We start from the raw sequence: 21,828 nt of genomic DNA on the forward strand, positions 1-21,828 counted from the left end.
AGGCGGAGTCAGGTGACCGACAAACCAAGGAGGAGCTGGAGGGACGAGGGACCCCGGTAAAGCCAACAGGCTGAAGGACCGTGGTGGAGCTGAGGGAACACAGAGCCGAGGTGATGTCCAGGGCTCGGAGGTTCGAAAGTTCTTGTCTGGGATATCTCAGAGGGTGATGATCGAGCCGGTGGCTTGGGGGAAACCAGCTGATCAGGAGAACTCAGGGTGGGCACAAGGGCGGAAACCGATTCCAACTTAAATAGCCCAGTGAGAGATGGCTCTGGAACGGACGAGGCTTGGAATGCTGGCTCTGGGACAGACGGGAATTGCAACGCTGGTTCGTTGACTGTGGCAGACGTGGGCGTTGGCTCGTTGACCATGGCAGGCTTGGGCGTTGGCTCGTTGACCAGAGGTGAGCCTGAAACATTGCATGGAGCAGACTGAAGCATGGCTGTGACATGGCATGGAGCAGGCTCAGGCGTGGCTGTGACATGGCATAGAGCAGGCTCAGGCGTGGCTGTGACATGGCATGGAGCAGGCTCAGGTGTGGCTGTGACAAGGCATGAAGTTGACTAAGTCATGGCTGAAGGTGGCGCAACTCAGCGGCCATGACTTGGGACCCTGGCTTGACGGCCATGACGTGGGACCCTGGCTTGGCGGCCATGACGTGGGAACCTGGCTTGGCGGCCATGACGTGGGAACCTGGCTTGGCGGACATGACGTGGGACACATATTCTCCACATATTCCTCAATGGAAACATTTTCTTGGCATAGGCGAAGTAACTGAACCGCTGGGTTCATCTTAATGTGTCGAGTATTCTGTAACGTTGTCGCTGGCAGTGACAAAGATGATGACGTGTGATGAACCCAAGTGCAGTTTATTAACAAATGTGATATCCAATAAACCCTAACTCCAAACGTGACTACAAAACATAAACATGAACGACATGACTTGACTTGACTTGACTTGACTTGACTTGACAATGGAACCCACATTACACAAACAATACACGACAATGGCAAACATGAAGGTTAAATACTTGGTCTAGGGAGAACACATGACAATGAAAACCAATGAACACTTAGGACTCTAAACAAGATAACGAGACTGCTAACAACCCAATGAAACAATGAACCAATGGGGACAAGACATAAGAACATGGGAAACACAGGACAAGGTTACATGACAAGGAAACAGGAACAAACATGGCATGGAACAAATTTATCAAAGTGAAAGACATGAACAAAAACACATACAACCTTGACAATATATATATATATATATATATATATATATATATATATATATATATATATATATTTTTTTTTTTACAATTGCTTAAATAATAAAAGTGTACAGTATAGGGTTATTAGAGACCCTAGTTATGTAATAGTGTCATTTTGTTTTGTTTCTTGCGCTTCCACAAATCATGTTTTTATGATTATTTCACATCTATATAAGTTTACTATCACAAGATATCTTTTTCCTTGTTTATTACAAGACAAATGAGTACTATATTCAAATGACTATTTCATGTCGATTTTCTGTACAACAGTGAATTATCAGTATCATATATGCGTGTATACATAAATATTATACATGCTATTTGTTACTCAAGGTGGCTCTGTTGTTTCAGTGATTGGCTTGATTTACATTTCACATTGCTATTTGATGAAACAACAGCATTCAATAAACTATAGTGAGTACAACACATGAACAGTATGATATATTTTGACATTTGGGTGTACTGCTGAAATTATTAAGTTGTGCATCTATTTAGACTCAATAAGTGCCTGAGAAAATACATATGTGTAGCTTATGTTTTTTGTGTAGCTCAATATGTGTTTGACAGCCAGCTGCATCTCTTGAAATTTCAGTATGAAAGGAATGAATCCTACGTGCCGGTCTCTAAAGACCAGGGTATGTAATATGGTGAAATAACCATACATTTAAGGGTTAAGTACTGGCCTCTATGAGACTACATGGTGCACCTCAAAACAAGAAACTCTGATGAAACAAACAAACAGAAAATAATGTTCTTTTTTCTAACCACTTCAACAATATGTGAAAAATACTGCCGGAATATGACATCAGGACACTTAAGAGTTCAGTAGCGTTCACAGTATTAATAGTTCCTGAAGGCGATGGCAAAAGGTCTCAGCACAGTCACCGGAAGTGGCTTTTTTGTCAGGGTGCCCAGTCCAGTTAGTCTTAATTATCTAGCCAGAGGTCACTGATGTTGTTGGTGTCTAGTTGACACTAATTGGCCTAAGGTGAAGAGAGCTTTCACTATGCGACAGAGAGTGGAAGGGTCAGGGAATGAGGTGGGCCATGGCAAATGGAGACAAGGATGAAAATAACCATGGAGAGCAAAGTGTGTCGATAATATGTGTGGAGACAGTTGCATGAGATGCAGAGGAAATAGGGTTGTGTACACACAGAGAGTAGAGATCATTAAAGACTAGCCAATGCAGCATCTTTGCTGAAGTTGCCTTATTGATTGGTATGGTTTATTTAAGTTGGGACAAGTGGTTGGATTATTTAGAGGATATGAGGGAAGTTTTGTGGAAATGGAGGTATTGATTTTGTCCAAGAAAATCACATGAAAAGGTGCCACCAGAGTAGAAAGGAAGAGCTTGTGTTTCTCTTATTGATGCATTGTGTTAAATTGCAAATCCTTGCTTTTAAAGTAAGTAGGCTATGAAAAATAAAACATTGTCAAATATATCATCCTGATCATCTTATTTGAATAAAATGATTTCTGTGCCACTAGCGATAATATTGGAATTACAAAAATAATGACTTTTTCCAAACAGGCTTCCTAAACACAATGTCTTCCATTGTTCGAACAAACAGGTATTCCTGCCCCTTATTCAGGCAATTGGCTGGGCCAGAAGACATGTTAGACAGCTCAAAAATACAGAGCAATGTTCTGAAAGCACTACAAAGCCCACAGTGTTTACTCTCTTTGAGAAGTCAGCCCATAAATGGCTTATTTACAGTTGTCTGCACATTGAAGGAGAATGTATTTAAAGATAATATTCTGGATTTAATGCAAGTGAAGCTCAATCAACAGCATTTGTGGCTTAATGTTGAGTACCAACAAAATAAATAAATAAATTTACTCGTCGTCCTTTTCTTTTAAAAGAAGAAGCAAAAATCGTGGTTACAGTGAGGCACTTACAATGGAAGTGAATGGGGACAATTTTAGAGGCTTTAAAGGCAGAAATGTGAAGCTTATAATTTATAAAAGCATAATTATTATGTTAAGACATGTATTTTTTGAGCTGTTGTTTAAATCATCGTTTTTGTGATTGTTTTCAGGGCTGTATGATTTACAGTGTTATGTCGTCATAGCAACAAAGTTGTAAAATTGGATATAACTTTACACAGAAAAGGTTAGTTAGCAATTTTATCACACATAATGTAACATGTTGTTTACATCTTGTGACTATACTTATGACACAGTGAGTATTTTAATGTTTACAGTTAGGCCCCATTCACTTCCATTGAAAGTGCCTCACTGTAACCCAGATTATTGTTTTTTTTTTTAAGATAAAGAGGGACTAGTCAAGATTATTTTTTTTTTTTTTTTTTTTTTGTGGTAATCAACATTATGTAACAAATGCTGTCAGTTGAGCTTAATTTGTGGTGAACCCAGAATATTCCTTTAACATAAAAAAAAAAAATTACAGATTTCAATTTTAAATAAAGGGAACTTTCAAAGTCCTGTGTGTCATTTTAAAAGAAAATTGGTTTCCTTTGCATATCAGTACAGTAAGTTATATCAACTGTTCGGTAGGTTTCTGAGTGGCTGGCCATCTGCAAAGAGTAATGAATATTCACAGCTAAGCTTGTGCACAAGTGCATACTAATAACTTCTCCTATATGAATAACATTCAGTCATCTTAAAGGAATAGTTCGCCAAAAAATGAAAATTGTCTCATCATTTACTCACCCTCATGCCATCACAGATGTGCATGACTTTCTTTCTTCTGCTGAACACAAATATTTCCAGAAGAATATTTAAGCTATGTAGGTCCTCACAATGCAAGTGAATGGGTGGCAAAACTTTGCAGCTCCAAAAGCACATAAAACATCATAAAAGTCATCCATAAGATTCTAGTAGTTTAATCCATGTCTTCAGAAGTTATATGATAAGTGTGGGTGAGAAACAGGTCAATATTTAAGACAATGTTTTTCTATCAATCTTCACTTTCACATTCTTCTTTTGTTTTTGGCAATTCACATTCTTCGTGCATATCACCACCTACTGGGCAGGGAGGACAATTTATAGTAAAAAAAAAAAAAAAAAGGCCTTAAATATTGATCTGTTTCTCACCCACACCTATCATATTGCTTCTGAAGATATAGATTTAACCACTGGAGTATTATGGATACACATAATACACACAAGTCACACAACTCAGGGATGGCATTAGGGTGAGTAAATAATGAGAGAATTGTTATTTTTGGGTGAAGATCTGTTTAACGGATACTTTCCCATATACACCTATCAGCCACAACATTAAAACCACCTGCCTAATATTGTGTAGGTCCCCCTCGTGCCGCCAAAACAGCGCCAACCCGCAACTCCGAATAGCATTCTGAGATTATATTCTTCTCACCACAATTGTACAGAGCGATTATCTGAGTTACCGTAGTCAGTTCGAACCAGTCTGGCCATTCTCTGTTGACCAATCTCATCAACAAGGCATTTCTATCCGCAGAACTGCCGCTCACTGGATGTTTTTTCTTTTTGGCACCATTCTGAGTGAATTCTAGAGACTGTTGTGTGTGAAAATCCCAGAAGATCAGCAGTTACAAAATTACTCAAACCAGCCCATCTGGCACCAACAATCATCCAGTCAGGAGCTTCAGTTAATGTTCACATCAACCATAAGAATGGGGAAAAAATGTTATCTTAGTGATTTGGACCGTGGCATGATTGTTGGTGCCAGATGGTCTGGTTTGAGTATTTCTGTAACTGTTGATCTCCTGGGATTTTCACGCACAACAGTCTCTATAATTTACTCAGAATGGTGCCAAAAACAAAAAGCATCCAGCAAGGGGCAGTTCTGTGGGCGGAAATGCCTTGATGATGAGAGAGGTCAACTGAGAATGGGCAGACTGGTTCAAACTGATAAAGTCTACAGTATCTCAGGTAACCGCTCTTTAAAATTATGGTGAGAAGAATAGCATCTCAGAATGCAGTTCTGAGTTGCAGGTTGGCGCTGTTTTGGCAGCACGAGGGGGACCTACACAATATTAGGCAGGTGGTTTTAATGTTGTGGCTGATCAGTGTATGTGGTGTAACCTGTTAGTTATTAAACAAAAACAAAATGATACATAGCAAGATGAGACAAAAAGAAGATAAATACATGTAAAACATTACAATCTATTAATAGTGTAGTAATGTGAAGTATGAATGCTATTTAATAGTGTATTACAACATGCTGTGTGTCATTGTTTTAAAATTTGTATTCTTAAGAATAAACAAGATGTCGTTTTCATTAATGTCGACCCACTTAAACCACAGCGACACTCAGACCTAATCTACCAATAGATAAGACCAGTCTTTTTGTGTTGGGGTTATTTTGGCAAACCAAAACATGTTAGCATAAATTATGCTTAATTTATAACTAGAGAAAATGAGATTGTCAGTCAAGAATATTTCAAGAATCTGATGGCATGATATCTGTTGTACTAAAATACAAAATGCTTTAATACATCACAAAAAAATGACAAAATATGACACTAGTAAACACTGTGATTTAAAAAACTGTTTGTGGTGTGCAAGAATGTGATTATACTTGAACTACATCTACACAATTTTTTTTTAAAGATAATAGCTTAGTGACTTAAGAACTCTCAAAAGAAGCACTATGTAAATGCTCAGAGAGTTTTGAAATCAGATCTCTGGTTTATCATGTCTGTGAATATTTTTGCAGTTTCACATTTTATGTGGGCCATGGCATGACAAAATGAATTGCCCTTACACCAGATCAGAAGGACGAGAGGGCAGAAACAATCACAGAGGTTTCCTCTTACATCCCAACACTACAATAAAAAGGATCATCTCATAGAATGCTGGAATCACACTGGAATGTATAGAGCAAGAGAGAAACAATGATTACAAGAAGCTTTAAGAGGCATGCTCATTTAAATTCAGACATCAGCTTATAAAAAAGACTATTGATATGCAAAGTTACAAATTGACTGTTCTAATAACACTATCAAAGGTCACTGAATTACTCAGCTGAGCAGAATATGTAAAGAACAGCTCTCACAAATGCCTTTAACTCTTTCCATTATCAGAGGGAATGTGTGGAGATACAGAAAATGCTCTGTGTAAGATGTTTTATCTCTGGTATTTATCTTTCACAAAACAGGAGACTCATGAGAGTAGCAAACAGGATGAAAGTTGCAGTCTACTGACCTACAGAAGCCAAAGATCCACCAGTAGATACTACAGGCCCATTGCTCAAACAGGAAGAAGAGCAGAGCCACAGAGCCACTGGCATGACATCCGATGGCTGTAAAGTCACGGTTAAAAAAAAAAAAAAACACACTTCCAGTACCGGTTATATGTGTCATATCTTAAAAATGAAAAAGACATTCAGCAACGACAAATTGCTATCAAGTGTCATAGTTGAACATAATAATTAATAATGAGTAGCACTGAATTTTCTTTCAGTAAATTTCTTTCATAACTGCTCACAATTATTTCTAATGAAAGTAAAGAGATCAAATGTATCTTATGGCATGCAGGTCTGATCACCACTCGCTTGCATTGTATGGACCTACAGAGCTGAGATTTATTCTAAAAATCTTTGTTTGTGTTCTGCATAAGAAAGAAAGTCATACACATCTGGAATGGCATGAGGGTGAGTTAATGATAAGAGAATTTTCATTTTTGGGTGAACTATCCATTTAAGGCCTTTTATGGATTAGCACCTTCATATTAGACCAAAATAACCAATCATTATGTTCCTGACCCGTTTGCAGCCTCAGGTCCAGTGCTGGAAACTTGCTTGTACCCAAGTTACGACTGTCTACTGTTGGTGGTAGGGCATTCAGCATTGCTGCACCAAAGCTTTGGAAAACTCTGCCCCAAAATCTCTATGAAATTACATCTCTCCAGATCTTTAAGACCCAGTTAACAACTAATTCATTTACACTATGTTTTTCAACTGACTGATCTCTGTAAATCAGTTGTCTCTGTATTATACATGCCTCCTTTTTGTGTTTTGATTATGTATGCTCACTTACAAGTTTGAAATGACTTTATATGTTAATTTCTGTTTTTGTGTATGCTTTTTAAAGCATCCTTGGGTCTTTGAAAGGCCCTATATAAATAAATATTATTATTAAAAATTATTAAACAAGTCTGATTTGCTATCCAATGACATCTGTTGACTGAGTCTGCAGTACCGATGAGCAACAGATAAGGATACACAGAAGGGCTTGATTGTTGTTGAACATAGAGACTCCACAGAGGAACCCAATCAGTTCTATGGCAAACAGGCCCAGGGTGACAGATAATGCCACCACAAGCCTACTCTCAAACAGAATGAAAACAAATGAGAGATTAACACTTTTACACTATTAAGCAAAGCAAATACAGAATAAAGAATGCATGTGCTGTGCTGTGTGTTGCTCTTACCGTGTGTCCTCTAGCCTGTAGTCTTCATTAGTGTAGTCTAGTGGTACGCAAGCCCTGACACTGTTCTCCTGTAGAGTGGTTCAGTTAGTTATATTTACACACAAACACTGTAATGGGTTGCTTGCACCTGCTGGAAAACCCAGCTTAAACTGGTAGCTGTGTTTTGGGACATGATAGCTGGTCGACCAGCTAAGTACCAGCTTGGACCAGCTACCATGTTTCAAAACACAGCTACCAACTTAAGATTGATTTTCCAGCATGGTTCAGATACATAAACTTTAAGTTTAATACACAAGTTCTTACCCTGGACCAGAATATGATGATGACAATGACAAGATGCGCGATGAGAGTCAGGAAACGGGCTGGCACCAGGCTGCTTACCCCCGACATTGAACTAGGCAAAATAAGACATGTGAGATATTTGCAAGCAAACAGACCCTTTAATCCTTCATTATAACACATGAAATGTATTAGCGAATCGACGTACAATGTACTTGATTGTACAGACTTGACAGATAACAAAATGATAAACTTTATATAACTGTATTATTATCTCAAATTCTAAAGTAATTCTGATCAGTTCTCCTCTACAAAAGCTTCGGGTTGCTACGACAACACTCTTCTTCTTCTGCTTTGCGATTTAGTTACTCGCACAGACAATCTATCAGCTCTATGCCGCCATCTGCTGGCAGGAGCTGCCCGCTCATGCATTGTTTTTGCATATTTTTGTGTTATAGAGGTGAAGGCTTCTGTCGTTTATGATTCATATTGCTGTGTGTGAAATTGTAGCTGGTCTGTGACAATAATAGAAGGGTAAAATACTTATTTTAAGGCCAATTTAATCTCCTCCCTTGAACTGCCCTCATTCTCAAATGCCGGCAGCTCCATCTATTGGACTACTTCAACGACTACATGTCAAACTTGGATTTACTCTGCAAAATAATTACAGTCTTCCGGTTTACTGGGATGCCTCCAACTAGCATTCGTTGTGACAAATACATGATGCACTCTGTATAATTTGTAATAATTTAAATACTGAGAAAAAAAATACAAACTTTTATATTAACAATTCTAAACATGGAAATCAGGGGTGTAAAAAGTACTCAGAAATTATACTTAAGTGAAAGCATGGATACTGAGTGAAAATTTTACTCAATTAAAAGTCCAAGTATCTATCCAAAAACATACTTGAGTGAAAGTAAAAAAGTATTAACATTAAATTGTACTTAAGTATTAAAAAAGTAAAAAGTAACTTTTTTCCTAGCTAGAATGAAATCAAGAGAGGAGATTGTGTGAGAGAGGATGTTGTTAAATCCGATTGGTTTGTTATTGGAGCCTTTTTCCTGTCTCTGATGACTGTCATATTTCTCCCCCAGTTGGTATTCACAACCTGGTCAAAGAATCATGTTACAATAACAACACGTTTGCAAAATGATGTTTTTGTGGCCTGTTGTATGTAATGCAGCAATTTCCTGGTGAAATGAACACTAGAGGCGCTAATACAACAATTACGTGTATCCCCTTTCACTCAAATCACGAGTAAAACGGCAAATTATCAGTTCATAAACACAAACTTATCGCTCTGTTCCTCACACAATTGTGTCTTATGACATCTAAACACTTTTACTATAGCGCATGACTCGTTTTAACGTTTGCATTACATAACCAACTACATTTACAAGCTTGTTTTAGTGTGATAAAATTTTGTGTTAGCTCAACTGATAGAGTGTTGCATGTGCAAAACAAAGGACCCGGGTACGAGTCCTAAAGAGCACGCGAGTCGACACGTGACCTGAAAGTGTCATAGAAGCACCACAAAATTATGTGGTTGCTTCAGAAATTGTGTTTTTCATCTCACATTTGCTTTTCTGACACTATCGGTTAAGTTTAGGTTTAAGATTTAGGGTAGGAAGGTTTTGTTCGATAGAACATTAACTTTAAAAATCTCATCTGTTCAGAAGAACATTTCACTTGCTTTTAGCACCACACATTGGACATTTCACTTCTGAGACCTGTAATGAACCACATAATTTTATTTTGCAAAAATGTTGCCTCAGTCACGCAATGTTCGTTGCATGGGAGAAGACACTCACGAATTGTGATGTCAGAGCACCCAGCCTCTTGAGACATAGAGAAAGATATAAAAAAAATAATAATTCAAATGAAGCTTTGAAGAAAGTTAGTAATGTTGGTTTTGTGAATTGTTTTCTGGGGTTTGCTACAAAAACTTGCTGTTGAGCAGATGGATGAATTCAATAAAATTCATAATTTATATTCACTCAGATTCCATTCTTTTTATTATTATTATTATCAGGCCTATTACCATTGCTGGTTTTATAGTTGTTATTATAATTAATAGTTGCCTAAAAACAACAACAACAACATGAAATTCCAACTCTGCAGATGATCCGAACTCCATACAACCGCCGTGCGACACTCCATTTAAAATGACTTACCTCTGGCCTGTCATCTGTTGTTTTTTGGATGAAGTGTAATGGTGGCTTCAGTCCAGTAAGACATGATGTGCAAAAATGTAATGAGTACTTTTGAAGTTTAAATAAAATTGTAAGGAGTAAAAAGTACAATTTTTTCTTTGAAAATGTAATTAAGTAAAAGTACAAGTATTCTGTTTAAATTGCACTCGAGTAAAGTAAAATTCCCAACAAATACAATACTTAAGTATTTTTACTCAGTTACTTTACACCCCTGATGGAAATTTATTTGACTGTCACAGTTTGATACATCGAGGCCCTTGATCCAAAAGCTTGCTGAAATGCATGAAATTAGATTGTAGACAAATATGTCTAAGTTGTGCCTATGTATGAATTTCTTTACAAAACTAAAGCTACAAAACATAAAAAAGCAAGTGCCCAAAATATAATAATAATAAGAAGAAGAAGAATGAGAATAATAAAAATAATAAACATATAAACAAAAACGAAATAATAATAATTATTATTATTATTATTGAGTATAAAAATAATACAATAAAAATATGTATTAATGATTAATGAACAAATATAAATTGTACCTATGTATACATTTTGTCACAAAACTCAAACTACAAAACAAAAATGAAAAGCAGGCAACAAGTGCCCAACATATAATAATAATAGTAATAAATATAATAATAATAAACATATTAATAATAATGAACATATTAATAATAATAAAATAATTATTATTATAAATCTATGATTATTTAATTATTATTACTAATCGTAATAATAACATGTAAATGATTATATTTTTATATAGCGCATTTGTAAATCTCAAGTTCACTTTACAGAGCCATAAAATGGAAACTCCTTCAAGACTGTTGGAAAAGCATCCCAGGTGGCACCTCATGTTGGTTGAGAGAATGCCAGTTGTGTTCAAAGACTGCTAGGCAAAGGGTGGCTACTTTGCTACTATACCTAAAAATATAAGATAGTTTTGATTTGATAAAAAGAGTTTGGCACTGCATAATCCCCATGCTTCCATTTGTATAATTTCATTGTTTTGATGAGTTTACTATTATTCTTGTGTAAATTAGTAAATAATTAAAACGAGTAGGTTTTGTGTCCAAACTTTTGACTGATAGGTCAGTTGTTTATATGTACTGGACCCAGTTCACTGTCTGATATGCCCACTACAGCCATAACAATTTATGCCAAAAAAAAAAAAAAAAAAAAACAAACTTAATACTAAATACTTTGGAATAATGTACAGATTTTGCTGTTTCAGAAGGAAATTGGTACTTTATTTCACCAAAGTGTCATTCAACTGATCACAAAGTATAGTCAGGACATTACTGATGTAAAAAACAGCACCATCACTATTTGAAAAAAGTCATTTCTGATCAAATCTAGACAGACCCCATTTCCAGCAGCCATCATTCCAACACCATATCCTTGAGTAATCATGCTAAATTGCTAATTTGGTACTAGAAAATCACTTGCCATTATATCAAACACAGTTTAAAGCTATTTGGTTTGTTAAATGAAGCTTAACATTGTCTTTGTGTTTGTTTTTGAGTTGCCACAGTATTCAATACACTGGCATGTCTTAAGGTCAATATTAGGTCAAAAATGGCAAAAAAAGAAACAGTTTTCTAGAAACTAATCAATCAATCATTGTTTTGAGGAATGAAGGCTATACAATGCTTGAAATTGCCAAAAAACTGAAGATTTCATACAAAGGTGTACACTACAGTCTTCAAAGACAACGGACTATACACTGTGATCAGTTGAATGCCACTTTGGTAAATAAAAGTACCAATTTCTTTCCATAAGAGCAAAATCTGTACATTATTCCAAATTTTTGGCCACCAGTGTATATCAATTACAAGCAATATGCACAGAATGCATGTCTGGATCTGGGGCTGTCTGCTGACGGGCTGGTCCTGGAGTTGGCTGAGGGTCAATCTCATCTTCTTCTTCCAACTCACTGTCAGACTCAGAATTGAGGCATGATCCTCATATTTGGGAACAAAAATATTCACATTCATCCAAAGTGGAAGGCATTTCTACACCTTTTTTACATACACACGGTTCCACCCTTTTATTACTGTACCTTTTACCTGCACCACATCACAATCAGAATGAGCTTTATTGCCAAGTATGCTTACATATACAAGGAATTTTTCTTGTTGACAGAAGCTTCCAGTGCACAAACAATATAATAACAATACAGAGATAATAATAATAAAAAAATAAAAAAGCCAATAGAAAATATAAGTATATTTAGAAATACACAATAAGACGATATATATATATATATATATATATATACAATCTGTCATATACAGTACAAGGGAATGTGATGCAGAAGAGCTACGATATGTTAAATAAATATAATTGACTAAGCTGTGTATTGCACTTAATTATTGCACAATGCGGCAGTTTTAACTGTTCATGAGATGGATAGCCTGAGGGAAACAACTGTTCTTGTATGTAATATAACCAAATGTGTGTGTGTGTGTGTGTGTGTGTGTGTGTACTATGTTTATACTACATTGTGGGGACCAAATGTCTCCACAAGGATAGTAAAACCTGAGATCATCTACATTGTGGGGACCAGCCAGCGGTCCCCATGAGGGAAATGGCTTATTAAACATACTAAAAGATGTTTTTTTGAAAATGTTAAAATGCAAAAAGGTTTCTGTGAGGGTTAGATTTAGGGGTAGGGGATAGAAATTATCGCTAGATCTGTATAAAATCCATAAAATGCATGGAAGTCTATGGAGAGTCCCCACAATGATATAAAAACAAGTTTGTTTGTGTGTGTGTGTGTGTGTGTGTGTGTGTGTGTGTGTGTGTGTGTGTGTGTGAGAGAGAGAGAGAGAGAGAGAGGGAGAGAGAGAGAGAGAGAGAGACAGAGAGTGATATGTTACATGTTTTTCAAAGGCAAGGCCAATGAATCTCAGGTAAATAATAATAATAATAATAATAGTAATAATAATAATAATAATAATAATAATAATAATAATAATAGTATCACCTTTCTTTCAGATCCACAGAGTGTCTGACCGAAAATGGATTATACTCAATTATTTTTTATTATATTTTTTAGGGTTCTGTCTAGGAACACTTCACGCAAGGGGCCGGTCTGCGTGTCTGCAGCAGCTTACTATAGGAGAAGAGAGACCCGACTGAAATATCGCGAGATGTTCATCTCCAGTCGCTGCTGTAAGATGGAGAAGTTATGTTGAGGCGCAACCGAGGTAAGAGCTTAAATTATTCTTTGTTTAGCGGAGGCGACTGTGGCTGACTCTAGAGTACTGTTAACACTAACAGATGGGGTTGCGTGTAATTTGTGCGTGAATACTGTTAGTTAAATGAGTGTTTTGGATGCAAAGACCGGGCACTTTACTAACATAAACCGCCATTTTTAATTTGCAGTCGGACTGACTAGCATTGTGGTGTGTTGTAGGCACGCGCGATGTGTGCGCGCACAGATATTCTCTAATGTATGTACATACCATAGGCACAATCTCCATAATAATGGTTGACATTTATTGAGCGTGGGTGCAACAACGGAAGGGAAATTAGTGTTTAACTTTGACCATAGGGGAGAGCGGAGTCCATCATTGGATCGCGACGTAAAAGCCTGTGAGTGATAGCTAGCATGTGCTGATGTGAAATGTACAAGCTGAGATTTTCTGCAGCATGTATGTGCTTGTATGATTCTGAGTTTTCATTCATCATGGCCACAGACTGTTCAAAAGTCAGCTCCAAAACACTGGATGAGACTGCTGTGTTGTCTGTACTGCTGCTCAGACCCATGGCTATGCTAAGTCTTCCAAGTCAAGCATGCCATAACAGTCTTGACCCCTAAATTCCTGTTATTATGTTTAAATTTAAGACATAAGGTAAAAAATGTAATGTGGTACCATTCAAATCTGTTTGAGACATATATAAGGCCTATAGTATTCTATGAGGGAAGAATTCATTATTTAGGATGTTTCCACAATAAAGCACTCCCAGACAATTTTCTTGCGTAGCCTTTATTATAGATAGATAGATAGATAGATAAAAGGGTGTAGATTCCAGAAGGGATGGGGGGGAGGTAAACCCCCCCCCCCCCCCAATAATCAAAACAAGCAAGTACAACACCCCCAATATTTATACCATGATCAATGGAAACATGTAAATGCTTAACGCTGCAACCCTCCAATGTTCAAGCCAAATCTACGCCATTGGATAGATAGATACAAGGGTGTAGATTCCAGGGGTGATGGGGGGAGTTAACCCCCTCCATAATCAAAATAAGCAAGTACAACCCCCCCCCAATATTTATACCATGATCAATGGAAACGTGTACATACTTAACGCTACAACCCCTCCAATGTTCAAGCCAGATCTACGCCATTGGATAGATAGATACAAGGGTGTAGATTCCAGGGGTGATGGGAGGAGTTAACCCCCTCCATAATCAAAATAAGCAAGTACAACCCCCCCCCAATATTTATACCATGATCAATGGAAACGTGTACATACTTAACGCTACAACCCCTCCAATGTTCAAGCCAAATCTACGCCATTGGATAGATAGATACAAGGGTGTAGATTCCAGGGGTGATGGGGGAGTTAACCCCCCCCCCCCCAATAATTAAAACAAGCAAGCACAACTCCCCCAATATTTATACCATGATCAATGGAAACATGTAAATGCTTAACGCTGCAACCCTCCAATGTTCAAGCCAAATCTACACCATTAGATAGATTTGAATAAAAACAGATTTCTATACAGGTCTAATGATCTAAGACATTCAAAAATGTCAAGGACAACATGTTCAGGGAAAATGACAGTATACAAAATAGGGGAACTCTTGATCGTATGTTCAATTTAGGAATAAAAGGAAATCATCTCATTGTAGTTACACTCCAGTGTCAGAATATTCTACAGGGTTTTTTTTTATTTTATTTTTTTTATAGCTTTCTGTTTCTGTTCTTTAGAGTTTACCATGAACTAGGTTTACCATGAACTAACCTTTTAATGGACAGTTTAGTGTTAGCATTTTTATTCCAAAAAAGTAGACTTTAGCATCATGTCTGACACGCCACGTTCACCCCAAATGTGGTTACGCACAAGTGCAGCACTAAAAAGTGATAGCTCGAGCCATCCGCTGGAAGTCAGTGTTATGGTAGGCCCGAGTGGGGAATGATTCAGCGAGATGTTATTCTGCATTTCTCAGCTAACCCACCAAACCAACACATGCACGAGCATCTCATCATCCCTCCACCGCGCGCTTCACCAGCCACACTTCGTCCGGACAAAAGCGTTTTCTGGAAATGTGTGAATTATATACGCTACGGTACGGTTGTGTCAGTGTGTGAGCGCAGTGACAGACGCTGTTTTGTGAGCCGGAGACATCTGAGAGGAGTCAGCGGGTTTGCTGGAGCAGGCCGGGCTGAGCCGGGCTGTAAATTAGACCAGAGCATGTGTGAAGCCTTTAGGGAAAATATGGATAATTCCGCGTAGCTTCGTTCCTGACATATTCTGTGACAGTCGACGGTTATATTAAGGATCTGGTGAATGCTTGTTTGAAGAAAGTCTTTGGTAAATATTTGTAAATGTGAGTTGAGGGTGTGCGGGTTTGTGTTGACATGTTGAGCGGAATTACGTGTAGCTCCGCGAGCTCACAATCAAAGATGTCGCACGAGCGGCTAACGGTCAAATTTCCTCACTGTCCGCTCGCGGTTATTTATTTACACATCCGAAGAACGGCGACCGTTCTTTTATTTGTGCTCTTAAAAAAACTCAACCATGTTTATTCGCAATGACAATGTTTATACCCAAAATAATAGCTTGCTGACTGAGGTAGCTCGTTAGCAAGGGAAAACTAGCTAGCATGTTAGCCGCATATTGATCCCCGTTTTCTGTCCTGTTTTTATTAGAAATAATTGATTATATCTTTTCAGTTATTGCTTTATTTCCCCCGTTGTTGTCTTGCTTTTTCTACGCACTCACAGGGGGTTGTTATTCGTTTGTTTACTGTTGTACTTTCGTTTATGGGGAAAGGTCTGGTTGGCTAATGTCATTGTAATTTTTAGTACTCGGAAAGTAGCTGCTCAGTTGATGGCTATTGTGTTGCCCTGTCGACTACATAATAGATTGGTTCTCTGTTAACAACTAAACTGTTGTCTTTAGTACTTGCACTATCATTATAATAATAGAGTTAGATGAAGTTTTTGTGCCAGCTTTGTAATGATAACGAGGGTTGTGTTGGCTCATTTTTCAAGTCAGGTTCCTTGATCACAGGCCAGTGCTTGTCTTTGACGGAGTTCAAGGTCCTAACTCAGTTTTGCTTCTCAGGAGTGAATAAGGTTCTTAAAACCTAACATTAACAGCTTCTTATTTCAAAAGGAGCTAAATAAAATTGATTCACTAAGAACATGCTTGAGAGGGGAGATTGCTTGTGCCCAGAAATTATGCCCCATATCTGAACCATTGTGGGTTGTTGGTTCCCAAGCTGTCATTTTTTCCTTGGCTCGTTGGCAGTCTTTACACTGTTTCCTACACAACTCCTTGGTATAGGATTAATGTTTTTGCTCATTAGAAATATATTTGTGAAAAAGGCCTAGCTTTGCATAAACTGTAGAGAGTGTGTGCTTTTATTAGTTCACTGTTGAGAATTTCACTTTAATCTTTCTCTTTTGTTTTAGGTTTTGCACATGAAAAATGCCGTTAAGTTGGAATTGCCAAATCACATACAGTGAGTAATTTTGTCTTACGTTTTTGAGTTTAATAGGTCACCTGCCTTAACATAATGAATGTTCCGATGAATGTTCACAGTGACATACATATGGTGGCATTTAGGCCAACATTTGGCTCCTTGGTTATTCATGAATGTGCAAATATTCTGTGTGACACCTCATTGGCATTTTTCTTCTTTGATAGTGCAGTGCTAAGTTTGTTTAAATGCCATGGTGTGGTACATCATTGAATATTATTCACTGTTCATTTGACTAAGCTTTTTAATTATGCACATGCACTAATTGATGTTTTTCTTGCAGGAACAGAGTGTAGAAATTAGTGACCATGAAGGTCGACAGAAGCAAATTGAAGAAAACCCCCACTGAAGCGGTCAGTATGCAGGAATATCTGCTGTGTATAATCCGTATTTGATTTTGTGTGTACGTGCGCTGAAGGGTTTTCTCATTGTTGACATGTTCTTATGCTCCTCCCTCCCAGCCTGCCGACTGCAGGACTCTCATAGAGAAGCTGAAGGGATGCAGCGATGAACAGCTGTTGCTGGAACTGCAGCAAATCAAGACCTGGAACATTGGCAAGGTGAGAAATAAGAATGTGCCATCTAAGTGGCCCTGCAATACTCAAGTTTAGATCTCTTATGGTTACCTTTTTCTCTTGACAGTGTGAGCTGTACCACTGGGTGGACCTATTGGACCGCTTTGATGGCATCCTCTGTGATGCGGGGCAAACAGTGGAGAACATGCCATGGTTGTTGGTGTGTGACCGGCCAGAGAATGGGCAGCTGAAAGCCTTATTGCTGGCGGTGCTCAACTTCACTGCACTGTTGATCGAATACAGCTTTTCTAGACACTTGTACAGCTCTATAGAGGTACCACAAGCCCTGTCCAACAGCACCTGTTTCTGTTTGCCTTAAATGTGGCTTCAAGAGTTGACATTGACCATTTGTGTTTTCTTTTGTGGCTGTAGCACTTGACCACCCTTCTAGCATCATGTGACATGCAGGTGGTTCTGTCTGTGCTAAATCTCCTGTATGTGTTCAGCAAACGTTCCAATTACATCACTAGACTGGGCTCGGATAAGAGGAGTCCATTGCTCGCTCGTCTGCAACATTTGGCTGAGGTATCAGAGATCTACTTTTAGTCAGGGCATTTTTATTAAAATATTGATCATTGAAGACATAAAGATACTTTAAGGTGATTGATCTTCCAATTCAGAAAGCAGCTTCGAAACAAGAGGCCTTTGATATGCATGTTCTGTGCCAGCATGTAATATCCTAAAAACACACTTTCTTATTTTTAAAACTGTTGTCTATAGTTGTCAGTGGTGCTATTTAAAGAATGGCATCTTCATTCTAGTGTGTACATTTGAATCCTTGTTGAAATTGGAAGTTGTTTTGTATCAGTTATAATTGAAGCTTCAAGATGACCTGGATCTGTACAGACAGGTGCTGTCATGGTTATAGTAGACTGACATTTTAAGCCTGAGGGTTGTTGTCTTTCATTTTACACCTTCTCCTGAGTTTTTTTTTTCTCCCTGTTATAGAGCTGGGGTGGGAAAGAGAATGGTTTTGGTCTTGCTGAGTGCTGCAGAGACCTGCCAATGTCGGTATGTTATTGCTATTATATTAAATTCTGTTTTTATCATACGATTTAATTGTGTAAACAGGGCAAAAGCACTTGTTACATTTCCAGCTTCTTAAAGCTGAAGTGTGTAATTTCTGCACCACCGAACGGAAATTGCAAATATAATCATTTGTTTTCAAACAGCTTTTTTGAATACGCCCCCTGACTTCTGTAAATGAAACTAACAGAAAGTCACCGCCCTAATTTACGTCATGGGTTGAGTCAATGTTATTATGTCGGTACTGACGGGTTGCTCAAAACAAACCAAATAATTTTTATAGCACCAGCTCTACTATATAGTATGCCAAGAACAGTATGCCAATGGAGTAGTATGTCCAAATCTACAGTATTCTTAAAGCAGAAAGTGAGAAATACCCACGTGACCTTCTATTTCCTGCGATATTCTGAAGTGCTGGTCGACTGGAAACTTAACTATCTCATAATCCCTCGAGGGCTAAATCGACATCTTGTTCAAAACACTGGATTTAAAAGAACGGCAGTGAACCTTGAGTCAGATGGCTCTTCTTAACTGTAAGTGCTACATATACCAAGGTAATTTGTTCCTTGTGCTTAAATGGTGCTTGTTTAACAAAACCAGAGCAGATAATTTTTGCAGTTGTTATTAGTGGTTGACCGATATCGCAGAGGCAGATAAATCGGACGATATTCTGAATTTAATTATCGGCATTGGCCGATTGTTTTTTTTTTTTTTTTTTTTAAAGGCCACAATGGCGCAAAGAATTGCCTGCTTGCATGTGAAGGAGTGTCTGAGACATGTAAACGACCAATCACAGTTCGTTTTGTTACTACAACAATAGACCAGTGTGCAACACAGTCTCTTTTAAATGGTCTGCATATCAGAGCCACGACGACGCGTTAAAGTGCTCGCCTGTTTCCTTCTCCATCTCTCTCCTCAACACTTCCCTGTATCTCTTAACTGTCTTGTTTAATGATATAAAAGCAAATATCAATAAAACTTCTGTCATATACGTTCTGCAAATATGTGGATATCTTGTTTAAACAGATGTAATTCACGAACCTCACGAAAATCTAGCGTTTTCTTCCCGTCCAGCGCTCTTCTAATATCTTCCGTATTCCATCAAGAGAATCAAAAGAGAATCAACTTCAGGATAAGGATCCAATGTTCCTCCTAATAATTCACATATCAAGATGGTCAATCCGTTATAATACAAGCAGGTGATCCATGGCATTTAAACTCTCAGTAGATTGCTGCTGCTCTTGCTGGATCCGCACAAGCCCGAGTGCAACTTCAAAGTAAAAGCGCCTCACGTGCACTATGAGTAAATGCCATATTCATTGTGTACTGTATGTACAATTCGTTTGATTGGGTCTTTTATGAGAAAATGTAATTGGTATTGCGCAAATGCCATCCATTGTTTCTGGACTACTCTGTGTACTGTCGTTTCCTTCTTTCTAATATATTAACAATTTCTTCATGCAGAAATAAATTGCTAAAATGTTATGCCTTACCTTAACTACTATCTACCATTTAAAATACAATCTTATTTTTTAAAGATAATTCAATATTTTAAAAAAAGTTTTGTGTGAAATTGAGTAAATATAGTGCTAAATAAGAATAAAAAAAAAAAAAAACATTTTGTTTATTTACTAAATTAAATTGTGTGATATATCGGCATTGTATTGGCCTATCAGCCACCCTGCTCTGGATATCGGCATCGGCCATTAAAAAACCCATATCAGTCAACTGCTAGTTGTTATAGGAATAGTTAACCCAAAAATTAAAGTTCTCTCATGATTTACCCTTATGCCATACCAATTGTGTATTCCTTTCTTTCATCTGCTGAGCACAAATGAAGATTTTTTGAAGAATTTCTCAGCTCTTTTGGTCCATACAATGTAAGTGAATGGGTGCCAACATTTTAAGCTCCAAAAATCACATAAGTCAGCATAAAAGTAATCCATAAGACTCCAATGTTAAATCAATATATTCAGAAGTGATATGATAGGTGTGGGTGAGAAACAGATCACTTTTACATTCTTCTTGTGTTTTTGGCGATTCACATTCTTCATGCATACCGCCCCCTATTGGGCAGGGAGAAGAATTTCAAGCAAATAATGACTTAAATATGGATCTGTTTCCCACCCACACATTATCATATCACTTCAGAAAATATGGATTACTTTTATGATGCCTTTATGGAGCATCAAATTTTGGCACCAATTCATGGACCTACTGAGCTGAGATCTTCTAAAAATCATAAATTGTTTTCTGCAGAAGAAAGTCATACACATCTGAGATGGCATGAGGGTGAGTAAATGATGAGAGAATTTTTCATTTTTGGGTTAACTATCCCTTTATTTTTTTATCATATATGCAGGTCACAGGTCAATGCCCACATCCCCGGATAAAGTATGTCTGAAATCTATTCATGCTACTCGCATGCATACCTAAAAGAACGTACTGTTTTGGCGGCAGATAAGTGCGTTCTTCATCAAATACAGTACATACTCTGACAATATATGGTTTCGGACACAGCAGCAGTTTTTACAGTTTTTGAGAAAATTAACCTTCAAATGGCTTACTTGCAGTTGTCTCTGCATATTAAGCTTGGATAAGAGAAATTATTTTAACACAGTAAAAGGTTACACACTCCAGCTTTAAGTGTCTGAAGTCTCTTTCTTTTTAAGCCATTTCTCGTATGTTTGTTAATTCTGATTAGTCTCTTTTTGCTGTGCAGAAGTATCCACCTAGTGCCACCACATTGCACTTTGAGTTCTATGCAGAACCCAGCTCTGAGGTCAAAGTTGAGAAGAAGGTATGCCTGGGGTCACACTTCCCTTTGTTTTAACACACCTTTTGGTTAAAATGATTTTTTCCTCATTTGTCTATGTGTACAGCCTTTTAACGTTGTTTTCAACCTTTTTGTTGTTGCGATTGTCCTTTCAACAGGCGAGTAGCAACACACTACACTACATTCATATCGAACAACTTGATAAGGTGAGTTCTGCTGGTTGTTTTCATTGCCATCCATTGTGGAATAGTTAATGGAAGCACATTGGCCTTTAATAGCTATTGATTACACTTGAATCTAATTTCTGCTTTTCCCCGGGCACCTTTAGATTTCAGAGAGCCCGTCAGAGATCATGCAATCTCTGACGGCCATGTACATCATCCCTAAAGACAAACAAATATTGCTTTTCACACACATTCGTCTGGCACATGGCTTTTCCAACCACAAGAGGAGACTGCAGGCCGTGCAAGCCAGGCTACATGCCATTTCCATACTCGGTGAGTGACTCCTGAGGTAGCCACCAAAATGAGGGCAGGCAGTTATTTTCATGAAGCAGCCCTAAGTTATTGCTTTCTG

General features: G+C 37.7%; 2 protein-coding genes across 10 annotated transcripts in view; one reads left to right on the top strand and one right to left on the bottom strand.

Annotated features, from left to right (window-relative positions):
- Positions 1-5,346: 5,346 nt before the first annotated feature.
- Positions 5,347-8,282, bottom strand: tmem107l (transmembrane protein 107 like). Its single transcript, XM_051660367.1, has 6 exons — positions 8,146-8,282; positions 7,962-8,052; positions 7,659-7,726; positions 7,450-7,550; positions 6,432-6,528; positions 5,347-6,093 (listed from the first exon to the last, which is right to left on the bottom strand). Exons 2-6 carry the CDS (start codon positions 8,046-8,048, stop codon positions 6,024-6,026), a joined length of 423 nt encoding a protein of 140 aa, XP_051516327.1. The 5' UTR covers positions 8,049-8,052; positions 8,146-8,282; the 3' UTR covers positions 5,347-6,023.
- A 5,031-nt stretch (positions 8,283-13,313) lies between these two features.
- Positions 13,314-21,828, top strand: part of LOC127419154 (E3 ubiquitin-protein ligase HUWE1-like) — an 83,541-nt gene continuing 75,026 nt past the window's right edge. For 5 of the 9 annotated variants that reach the window (XM_051660315.1, XM_051660323.1, XM_051660322.1 and 2 more), the window contains exons 1-10: positions 15,289-15,456; positions 16,808-16,857; positions 17,159-17,228; positions 17,337-17,435; positions 17,518-17,724; positions 17,823-17,975; positions 18,399-18,461; positions 21,199-21,276; positions 21,411-21,458; positions 21,581-21,749. In XM_051660315.1, coding sequence (XP_051516275.1) covers positions 17,184-17,228; positions 17,337-17,435; positions 17,518-17,724; positions 17,823-17,975; positions 18,399-18,461; positions 21,199-21,276; positions 21,411-21,458; positions 21,581-21,749 — 862 coding nt within the window. In that variant the 5' untranslated portion in view covers positions 15,289-15,456; positions 16,808-16,857; positions 17,159-17,183. Of the gene's footprint in view, positions 13,363-15,288; positions 15,457-15,506; positions 15,718-16,658; positions 16,674-16,807; positions 16,858-17,158; positions 17,229-17,336; positions 17,436-17,517; positions 17,725-17,822; positions 17,976-18,398; positions 18,462-21,198; positions 21,277-21,410; positions 21,459-21,580; positions 21,750-21,828 lie in introns of those variants that run through there. The other 4 variants (XM_051660316.1, XM_051660318.1, XM_051660317.1 and 1 more) reach the window with 4 other exon arrangements.

Source organism: Myxocyprinus asiaticus, chromosome 28, assembly GCF_019703515.2.
Source record: "Myxocyprinus asiaticus isolate MX2 ecotype Aquarium Trade chromosome 28, UBuf_Myxa_2, whole genome shotgun sequence".
NCBI lineage: Eukaryota > Metazoa > Chordata > Actinopteri > Cypriniformes > Catostomidae > Myxocyprinus > Myxocyprinus asiaticus.